This window comes from Drosophila novamexicana, unplaced genomic scaffold, assembly GCF_003285875.2.
Source record: "Drosophila novamexicana strain 15010-1031.04,08,12 unplaced genomic scaffold, DnovRS2.1 tig00000193-arrow-pilon, whole genome shotgun sequence".
Taxonomy (NCBI): Eukaryota; Metazoa; Arthropoda; class Insecta; order Diptera; family Drosophilidae; genus Drosophila; species Drosophila novamexicana.
In genome coordinates, this window is record NW_020824787.1 from 7,331,711 (window position 1) to 7,343,476 (window position 11,766).

At 38.3% G+C, this 11,766-nt stretch overlaps 1 protein-coding gene across 1 annotated transcript; it reads right to left on the bottom strand.

Moving 5' to 3' along the window:
• Window positions 1-10,502: 10,502 nt before the first annotated feature.
• Window positions 10,503-11,510, bottom strand: LOC115758606 (proteasome subunit alpha type-1-like). The gene has a single exon (XM_030699333.1). The coding sequence runs from the start codon at window positions 11,380-11,382 to the stop codon at window positions 10,561-10,563; it is 822 nt and encodes a 273-aa protein (XP_030555193.1). The 5' UTR covers window positions 11,383-11,510; the 3' UTR covers window positions 10,503-10,560.
• Window positions 11,511-11,766: the final 256 nt, after the last annotated feature.

Sequence of the window (11,766 nt, forward strand, 5' to 3'; positions counted from 1 at the left end):
AGATTAATGTGGCATTCAAATCTCGACACCGATTTTTTGGTCGAAATTCATGTCCAAATCTTACCCCAAGATTCGTATATAGACATGGGTCAAAAATTACCACCCCAATAACTCGGTCAAATCTCATCCGATTTCCACGAAGTTTGGCCTTTTCTTCATGGTTTTCCCTGTAGATTAATCTGGCATTCAAATCTGAACAGCGATTTTTTGGTCGAAATTCATGTCCAAATCTTACATAGACATGGGTCAAAAATTACCACCCCCATAACTCGGTCAAATCTCATCCGATATCCACGAAGTTTGGCTTTTTCTTCATGGTTTTCCTTCTAGATTAATGTGGCATTCAAATCTCGTCACCGATTTTTTGGTCGAAATTCATGTCCAAATCTTACCCCAAGATTCGTATATAGACATGGGTCAAAAATTACCCCCCCCATAACTCGGTCAAATCTCATCTGATATCCACGAAGTTTGGCTTTTTCTTCATGGTTTTCCCTCTTGATTAATGCGACATTCAAATCTCTACACCCATTTTTTGGGCGAAATTCATGTCCAAATCTTACCCCAAGATTCGTATATAGACATGGGTCAAAAATTACCACCCCCATAACTCGGTCAAATCTCATCCGATTTCCACTAAGTTTGGTTTTTTCTTCATGGTTTTCCCTCTAGATTAATCTGGCATTCAAATCTGAACACCGATTTTTTAGTCGAAATTCATGTCCAAATCTTACCCCAAGATTCGTATATAGACATGGGTCAAAAATTACCACCCCCATAACTCGGTCAAATCTCATCCGATTTCCACGAAGTTTGGCTTTTTCTTCATAGTTTTCCTTGTAGATTAATGTGGCATTCAAATCTGAACAGCGATTTTTTGGTCGAAATTCATGTCCAAATCTTACCCCAAGATTCGTATATAGACATGGGTCAAAAATTACCACCCCCATAACTCGGTCAAATCTCATCCGATTTCCACGAAGTTCGGCTTTTTCTTCATGGTTTTCCTTGTAGATTAATCTGGCATTCAAATCTGAACACCGATTTTTTAGTCGAAATTCATGTCCAAATCTTACCCCAAGATTCGTATATAGACATGGGTCAAAAATTACCACCCCCATAACTCGGTCAAATCTCATCCGATTTCCACGAAGTTTGGCTTTTTCTTCATGGTTTTCCCCTTAGATTAATGTGGCATTCAAATCTCGACACCGATTTTTTGGTCGAAATTCATGTCCAAATCTTACCCCAAGATTCGTATATAGACATGGGTCAAAAATTACCACCCCAATAACTCGGTCAAATCTCATCCGATTTCCACGAAGTTTGGCCTTTTCTTCATGGTTTTCCCTGTAGATTAATCTGGCATTCAAATCTGAACAGCGATTTTTTGGTCGAAATTCATGTCCAAATCTTACCCCAAGATTCGTATATAGACATGGGTCAAAAATTACCACCCCCATAACTCGGTCAAATCTCATCCGATTTCCACGAAGTTTGGCTTTTTCTTCATGGTTTTCCTTCTAGATAATGTGGCATTCAAATCTCGACACCGATTTTTTGGTCGAAATTCATGTCCAAATCTTACCCCAAGATTCGTATATAGACATGGGTCAAAAATTACCACCCCCATAACTCGGTCAAATCTCATCTGATATCCACGAAGTTTGGCTTTTTCTTCATGGTTTTCCCTCTAGATTAATCTGGCATTCAAATCTGAACAGCGATTTTTTGGTCGAAATTCATGTCCAAATCTTACCCCAAGATTCGTATATAGACATGGGTCAAAAATTACCACCCCCATAACTCGGTCAAATCTCATCCGATTTCCACGAAGTTTGGCTTTTTCTTCATAGTTTTCCTTGTAGATTAATGTGGCATTCAAATCTGAACAGCGATTTTTTGGTCGAAATTCATGTCCAAATCTTACCCCAAGATTCGTATATAGACATGGGTCAAAAATTACCACCCCCATAACTCGGTCAAATCTCATCCGATTTCCACGAAGTTCGGCTTTTTCTTCATGGTTTTCCTTGTAGATTAATCTGGCATTCAAATCTGAACACCGATTTTTTAGTCGAAATTCATGTCCAAATCTTACCCCAAGATTCGTATATAGACATGGGTCAAAAATTACCACCCCCATAACTCGGTCAAATCTCATCCGATTTCCACGAAGTTTGGCTTTTTCTTCATGGTTTTCCCCTTAGATTAATGTGGCATTCAAATCTCGACACCGATTTTTTGGTCGAAATTCATGTCCAAATCTTACCCCAAGATTCGTATATAGACATGGGTCAAAAATTACCACCCCAATAACTCGGTCAAATCTCATCCGATTTCCACGAAGTTTGGCCTTTTCTTCATGGTTTTCCCTGTAGATTAATCTGGCATTCAAATCTGAACAGCGATTTTTTGGTCGAAATTCATGTCCAAATCTTACCCCAAGATTCGTATATAGACATGGGTCAAAAATTACCACCCCCATAACTCGGTCAAATCTCATCCGATTTCCACGAAGTTTGGCTTTTTCTTCATGGTTTTCCTTCTAGATAATGTGGCATTCAAATCTCGACACCGATTTTTTGGTCGAAATTCATGTCCAAATCTTACCCCAAGATTCGTATATAGACATGGGTCAAAAATTACCACCCCCATAACTCGGTCAAATCTCATCTGATATCCACGAAGTTTGGCTTTTTCTTCATGGTTTTCCCTCTAGATTAATCTGGCATTCAAATCTGAACAGCGATTTTTTGGTCGAAATTCATGTCCAAATCTTACCCCAAGATTCGTATATAGACATGGGTCAAAAATTACCACCCCCATAACTCGGTCAAATCTCATCTGATATCCACGAAGTTTGGCTTTTTCTTCATGGTTTTCCCTCTAGATTAATGCGGCATTCAAATCTCTACACCCATTTTTTGGGCGAAATTCATGTCCAAATCTTACCCCAAGATTCGTATATAGACATGGGTCAAAAATTACCACCCCCATAACTCGGTCAAATCTCATCCGATTTCCACGAAGTTTGGTTTTTTCTTCATGGTTTTCCCTCTAGCTTAATCTGGCATTCAAATCTGAATACCGATTTTTTAGTCGAAATTCATGTCCAAATCTTACCCCAAGATTCGTATATAGACATGGGTCAAAAATTACCACCCCCATAACTCGGTCAAATCTCATCCGATTTCCACGAAGTTTGGATTCGTATATAGACATGGCTCAAAAATTACCACCCCCATAACTCGGTCAAATCTCATCTGATATCCACGAAGTTTGGCTTTTTCTTCATGGTTTTCCCTCTAGATTAATGTGGCATTCAAATCTCGACACCCATTTTTTGGTCGAAATTCATGTCCAAATCTTACCCCAAGATTCGTATATAGACATGGGTCAAAAATTACCACCCCCATAACTCGGTCAAATCTCATCTGATATCCACGAAGTTTGGCTTTTTCTTCATGGTTTTCCCTCTAGATTAATGTGGCATTCAAATCTCGACACCGATTTTTTGGTCGAAATTCATGTCCAAATCTTACCCCAAGATTCGTATATAGACATGGGTCAAAAATTACCACCCCCATAACTCGGTCAAATCTCATCCGATTTCCACGAAGTTTGGCTTTTTCTTCATGGTTTTCCCTCTAGATTAATGTGGCATTCAAATCTCGACACCGATTTTTTGGTCGAAATTCATGTCCAAATCTTACCCCAAGATTCGTATATAGACATGGGTCATAATTAAATTCTAGTTTGCATAAAGAAAATGAAATATTTTAATATGCTCTACTGGAGCATTTGTTCATAAATAAATTCAAACATTTAATACAATTTATAAATAATTATATTTTGTTTTTTTTTTTTTCAATATAAAATAATTTAATTTTATTGTTTTTTCTTTGTTTTGATTTGGCAAACTAGGCAAACTTGCTCAAAATCTAACACAAACTTATATGCAACAAATAGAGCAAATAAATAATATTCTTGGAAAATGTTGGAAGGCGAAGTTTTCTGATTTGCCTGCACTTGGAAAACTAGTCTAATAGCCAACTTAAAACTCAATTATATTAATTGCAAATATTTGCATATGTACAAGTGGCTAGCAAAGTGGCTTTCACAGAGCGCAGAGTAGCCAACAATTTGGAGCTGATAAACTTTTCGGCGTAAGTCCAGCAAAGACAAATACGAGCACAAGCAAAATGCTTGCAAATTTTTTAATTAAAACATGAGAAAATCTTTGTGTGCTTACACGAAGAAAACTTGAAGTTGTTAAAGCCGCAAAAACAAAACAACTTTTCAAATAACTTGACGCTCATAAAGTGCAAGATGACCAGCACACTTTGGGCATTGGCTAGCAAAATGCCAACAAATATTTTACAGTCCTTTTTATACAAATATACCCTAAACCCTTTGAAAATATGTTAAAAGGGTATACTGCTTTTGTGCAAATCTATGTAACATGCAGAGGCAAAAATCTCCCACCCCTTAAAGCATATATATTCTTGGTCAGCATCAATAGCCGAGTCGATCTAGCCATGTCTATCCATCCGTCTTTCTGTATGTATGAACGCATCGATCTCAGAGCGTAGAGCATAGAGTGTAAGTCCTCCAAATGCTCGCGCAGTACAATTGTCTCCGTCTCATTTGAATGCTGCTGTCTTTTTGAGAACATACGAATATTCTATAGCACAATAAGATCTACTGCTAAAAATTTCATCCAGATCGTTTAAGTAACACAGAAGTTATTAAGAAAAAAGGGGGGCGCTTATAGCCAAGCCACAAAGCGCAAGCATATCTGTATACATGTGCACACACACAAGCATACACACACAAGCACACACACAAGCACACACACACAAGCATACACACACAAGGAGAATTGCAATTGAGTTTGTATCGTTTTGCTCAGTGTATGTGCTGCTGCTCGCTCAAGCGAGCTGAGTTTTTGGTATGCTTGTGAGGTATGAGGCGGTGGCAAGGTTTAATCGGGTTGCGGGTTCGACTTCGCTTAAGGGCAACTTAATTTTTGGCTTTAAAAGTGTTCTTAAAGGAGAGCGCAGTGTGTGCTGCATTTGGTGTGGCTAGAAGAAGGTCCAGGGCAACCACTAGTCGGGCACACCCGACTAGCTCGTACTCTTGGTTTTTTTTTTGTTTTGATATTGAATTTCGTGCGGAAAATAACAATTTACACAATCATGACAAAATGCTGCACATGTGGTTAAGAAAGAAGCAGCAGCAGCAGCAGCAATTGCAGCTTGAGCCAAGTTGTGCGCACGTGCTGGTTCAACTCGCAGCCCGTTGCCAAGTGGCATGTTGCACACTCTAAGTCGCCCCCCTCGCAGTCGCCTGCCTCTGACCAACTATCAAAGCACTTGTTCAATATTTCGGCTCACATTCCAATTGAATTGTGTGTCAACTATTGAAAATATTTGAGACTTTCTTTTTTGCGAATTGTTTTTAAACCTAGACTCAATTTGCCGGATTGTTTTTTCTTAACTTTTTGGGGTTTCGTTTGTTTTTCAGCTTTTTTAAGCTGTACTCGTCTTGAATTAGTTTTTGTAAAACTTTCTGCAATGCATGCGCTTTTTTGTGTTGTTTTCCCCAATTGTTACGCTAAACGCTAACTAAAAGTAAAAACTTTTATTAAACTGCAAACTCAAATGGTTTCAAGTTCGAACTGAGTTTTTCAGCTTTTCTCTATCAATTTTTATTTTAGTTCAATTAACGTGCACTTTATTACTTGAAGTTAAATTTTTGTAATGAAAAAAGTTATTTAGAAAGTTACGAATTTTAAGAAATATTAAAAAAAAAATTTAAACAATTTTTTATGTTATAAAAATTAGCTTTTTACTTTGGCTAAATTTGTTCTCATTAAATTATTCCAATTTAAGTCTAGTAAAGCTTAAAATGCATTATTTATTTATTTTGGCCTAGCCTTTTATATGTTTTCTATTGTTTTCCCCAATTGTTACTCGAGCTAAAATGAAACTTTGATAAAACTGCATCTGAAATGGTTGCAAGTTTCAATTGAGTTTTAGAACTTTTCTCTATCATTTTTCTCTTTCTTTTTTCTCTCCGCTTTTTTTTTAAGTACGATTTTTCGTAGGATTATTTAAAATCGTTTAGATAGTTTTAACTTAAGAAAATAGTCATTAATTTTTTTATTTTAGAAAGTTTAAAGATACAAATATTTAAAGCAGTTTTTATACTAAAAGAAAAATATTTAGAAAATTTAGATAATTTTTTTTATCAAAAATAGTTTTTTTTCTGTGTTTTAAAATTCTAATTTTCATTGACTTAATTTTCTTCCAGACAAATTTAAGATTTATCGTTGATTTATTTAAGCTGAGTTTTAATTTTTATTTATTTTTGTTTTTAAATAAGCAGGAACTCAAATAGTTCAAAACTGAGTTTCATAGAATTTTATTATCAATTCTTAGTTTATTTAAATGGTAATAAATAATTAAAATCTTTTAGACAAAAATTTAGCTTTTAGGATTATCACAAGTTTCCAATTTAATATGGCTTCATTTTCTTCTAGAATAATTCAGGATTTATTATTTCCTTTTTTGAGCTTAAACCTCTTTTAATCCCCGCTTTGGAAACATGAATTAAGTGGACCCAAGGGCGGCACTTAAGTGCTCGGCTATCGCACCTATTTATGTTAAGTCTAGCGTGTCCTGTAAGATAAATTTCGGCTTTTGCGCGATTATTGAGCCTTTGCCAAATTCTTTAACGGCACTTGGCTAACTTTTAATGGTCCGCTTAAACGCAAAAACAAGCACAAACTGTTTTAGTTCCCCCGAACTCAGTTCCGTAAATTTAAGCATATATTTCTTATACACTGTTCCGCAAAATCAAAAGGATTAGATTGGCTTTGCGCAATGTCGGGCTGACTGCATAGATGCCCTGTTGGAATACTCATTTGCAAATCCTTTACAGTTTTAGCCAAAACAATAGTAAGGCTGTTCTAGAGTAAACTTTTGGCTCTGAGCAGACCATCGCACAGTCGGTTACATCCGATTCATGTATTCTATATTTTTATGTTTTGGCATAGTCCCACACAGGCCACCTTTCGACCCATTCAATATTCATACGCTGCAGCATAATTTGGACTAAATGAAGCTGCAGACCAGGCTGTCCATAAATAAACAAACGTCATGAGCACGAGTGCACGACGAGAAGTTACCCTCTAAAAGGGTTCGAATTGAAATTTTGCAGCTCTTACTGTGCCTGAGTTAAAGATAAAGTCTAGATATTTATATAAAGTCTGGAATCTTGATGCTGATGTGGCATATATATGTCTGAGAGGGTCTGAAATATATCTTGCTCTGAATCTTATTAGACTTTGATTTAGGTTAGATTCGGATTTAAATTATTTCTTTACATATATTTTACATAATTAATGTTATTTGCTAAACGAAAAAACATGAATCAATACTCTGCTCATGTTATAAATGTATGTTATAAAATTACAGGGTATCTAATATCGATGCTTTGCGGTTGCTCAGTGCAGCACATGATTTATGTGCTTGTGTCTATATACACATACATATATGTTAAATCTAGCGGAATGTGGTGCTCATTGTTTATGCTTTTTGGAGAGCTCGAATTTTGTGCGCCAAATTAAAAGTCGAGACTTGTTAGAAATTTAATTTAAGATATGCCGAAATGTTTTTAATGATTGCAGTCAATAGTTTTCCGAATTATATTTTATAAAGATGCGAGTAAAGCTTAAGAAAACGCCAAAATACACAACTTTATTTTTGGGGAGAGCTCACACGCAAATCCGTCCATTGCATTGATTGCGCTGTTTGGCCCAAACGAAGAGAGAAGAAATAAATATTGAAATTAGAGAAAGAAAAAAAAAATAGACAGAGACAGTTCAGCAGCCGCAATCGGCTCAAAGCTCAAGGGAATTAAACAACTGACAGAAACCGACCAGAAGTTTGACACGCAATCGATAGGCTGCCGCGGCATGTGGTCGGGCGGGGGGTGGCTTGGTTGGAATCAAAGTTATCGGAATGATTTTCTGTGGCTTGCCCTGGGGGATTAAAGTGTTAACGAATGTGCAAAATCAGGCGAATTAAATGTTGAAAAACCAGCTGAAAACTGGCAGCGCTCAATTTAACAGCCAAGAGACAGAAAATCAGTGAGTAAAGTACCGGTATTCAAGGTCTTAACTTGGCTTGACTAACGGCAAGTCAGAGACAAGTCGCGACATGTCCTGCGAGACATGTAAACGAACAATATGTAGGTGAGACGATAACAAAACTCACAAGCTCTACCCTAACCCCCCCCCGCCCACTCACCAACCAGCTGTCAGGTTAACCGAAATTTGAACGAATTTGAAAGACAACAAACAAGGCTACAAAATTGCTCAGTTAATAGTTGGGCACCGCAGCCCCTCCCTCGCACAGCACAGCACATTGCAGACATTTACTGTTCATTTTGCGGTTAAGTTTTTGATGCTGTTCCCAGCAGCAGACGAAAGAGAGGCAGAGAGAGAGCAAGTGGAAGAGAGCATACACAGACAGACAGCTAACAACTTGACGTTAAATTTGCATGCCAAGGACATTGCTCAGCTTCTGGCTGTCCCCCGACTCCGTGCACTTCCGCCCTTGCTTCTGCCCATCCCTAAACAGCACATTATCCGCCTTAAACACTTTACCCAACTTTTATTACCCCACATGGTTTAAAGCTTTGCACATTACGCAGCGTTGTGGGCAGGGTCGTCAGTTTGGCATTTGCCTTCTAAAGTTTTATGGCGTAGATTTTGCTCAAATGTGTTTATCCAATGCGGACGGACAATTTAATTGGCATATTATGGCCAACTAAAGTTGGCTTTCAGCGCTTTTAGAGCTTTTGTATGTGGCCAAAACGCAAATACACAGATTTAATACATTTTCAAACATTTGTTATTGTATGAAAGCCTTCATTTATTATTATATAAAATTTCTATAGAACAAACAAACAAAAAACAAGCGAACGACATCTCCCTCTCTATTACCATTTTTAAAAACCAATACACACACAAGCAATACATAACCGATCGAAGTGACAGACGCGCGCAGACTAAATCGTTTCCTTTGACAAACACCTACGCTAAGCTGGCATTTGCACTAATACAATGGCAACATAGACACAACCTAATGGCTACGCTCACGCCTTCTCTCTCCTGTTAAAAGCGATCTCTTCTGCATACGTACTTATCTCACTCATACAAATGCCATTTTATCTACGCTGCTCATACTTTGAAAGTAGCAGATTCTGTTCAAGCAACAGCATTAAAGAAATGGTAGTTAACAGTGGACAAATCGCACTAACACAATGAACTCTCACTTATCCGAAATGTGCACTGGATAGGCGCGCTCTGATCTGAATAATAGCGCCAAAAGCAGCTGACAAACACTCAAAATACCGCAATGCACATTCATACATATTATTTTTTCAATGTTTCTTTTACGCCCTTCTTTTACGCCCTTCTTACTTCATGAATATAATTTATATACATACATATGTATATACGTGTGTGTTTGATCAAGCTGTTCCCAGTGGTTTTTGGTTTTCCCTTTTGCCTGTCTTTCTTTTGCATCTAACTGAATTGATGAATTTATTTTGACTTCCAATTTGATTTTATACAGCTGGCCAAATATGGCCGCACGCGACGCACACAATATCAGAATTAATTCAAAGTTAATTAAAATGTTCTTAGCAAGGAGGAAGGCATCGTCAGCTGCCTTTAAATGTTACATTAGCTTGGTTAATGCATTCTAGTTAAATTATCATAAATAAATAAACGTGAATATGCACTCACTTGCATAAGATAATTTGCAGACTACGCTCATCTCTCTCTCTCTCTCTTTCAATTTCCTTTCCTGTGTATCGAATTCCATTTTGCGCCATTTTTTTTCTCTCACTAAAGCGCTTAACAACAAAACTGCGTATTTTACCGATGTTAAAAGTCTGGATAACTAAAAACGACACTTTAACAAACACACGCATTACGAAAAATTTAGGTTTAATACCATTTTTATTAAATAACACAGGTTTTTAAACTTTGCAAGAAACCAACACACACGCGCCGCGAACCCGACCGATCAACAAAGCAGACGCGCACAAACTAAATCGTCTCTTTAAGCTCGAGTCTATGCTTAGCCGGCATTTGCACTAATACAATAACAGCATATTGTGAGTGTTGCCTATTCAGCTATTTTCTAGCTTAATGCGGCTGTTTTCAGAGGCCGTCAGCCGGAAAGAGTTAGCATTTGAAGTGGTGTAGCTATTTTTTGGCATCTCAATCGCACTCTCTCCCGCACTCTCTCAGTCATTATTAATGCTCGCTCTCTGAAGGTAGCTGCCGCCAGCACAACGGGATCAAGAGCATCGCAGCCAATGGCATCGCCGCAATGTCCACCGGATAAATGCGCTCTGCTAGCCCAGGGCGACACACACATATTTATGTCTATGCAATTTGGAACCAGCATTTTTGAAACGAGGAATTTGAAAATACTTTATTACTAATCTCATAAGTGAACAAAAACTATTGGAAAATTATGGTTCCCTTTTCGGAGCTTGTGGATTATTTGTAGTTGGCGGATCCGGATCAAAATCATGGATAGAATAGCTTTGAGGTGGTTCCCACCTGCCCGGATTCTCAAAATCATCAAGACCGCTGCAAGTTTTCTGATATGACATACTCTCCTCTGACGTAAGTATCTTGAACGGAAAGTCCTTGCCCACGATTCCGATGCAGATGCTCATCTCCTCGTCCAGGGGCGCGGCAAAGCTGACTGCCTGAATGCCGTGACAGATCAGCTCGTTCATGGTGCACTCCGGAAACGCCGCCTCGTAGCGCTCCAAATAGGTGCGAGCACCTTGCGACCGATTCCCAATGGCCATCGCCTTGCAGTTGAACACATTGGCCGAGGGCATTATCTGGTATATGTGGCTGCCCTTCTCATCGTAGCCGGCCAGCAGCAGACCCACGCCGATCGGCCGGCGATCGTAGCGCTGGGTGCTTATTTGCATTTTGTTGCCCAGATTCGTGGCCAGGCGGGAGACGGGATAGCTGGAGTTGTACGAGTGCCTGTAGCTGAGGCATTCCGTGCGCAGATATTGGCCCAGGATGCGTGCGTCCGCCGTAATGCCCGCCACGCACATGCCCACATGCCGGTCGATGGACATGACCTTCGGATGGGTTAGGCCCACCTCCGCGGACGGCTTATAGAGGCCGATCACAACCGCAAAGTCCACACTCTTCAGGCCCACGCTGGCTGTGCCCAGATTGACCGCCTCCATGGCGTACTCCACCTGGAAGAGACGCCCCTGTGGACTCCACACGGTCACGTCGCTGTCGTATTGATTTCGAAACATAATTTTGGATGCGGTTTCTTGGTAGTCCAAGTCCTTAAGGCTATTCAGTGCTAGATCTTAAAAAATATATATGTGTATAATAAACCTTTGAAGCACTCTTCTTAATATTGAAATATATTTAAATGAAGTCAAACTATAGGCTACCCATATTTTGGATATATTTTTGAGATAATATAGAACAACTTTGGGCTTGGAAAGTATTTTGATCTGAAGGCTGAAAGGTTTTTTTTTGTTTTTATACGGAGTGTTAGTCACAACATTTTATTTTTTTTTCATTTTTTTTATCATATTTTATTAAAAGAATGTATTTATTCTTATATTTTATTTAAATATATTTAAATATTATATATATTATTAGGTATATTATCAGAGGAAGAAGTATCC

What these genes read in the sequence shown, in the direction of transcription:
- LOC115758606 (XM_030699333.1), bottom strand. Translation starts at nt 11,382, where the DNA reads ATGTTTCGAAATCAATACGACAGCGACGTGACCGTGTGGAGTCCACAG.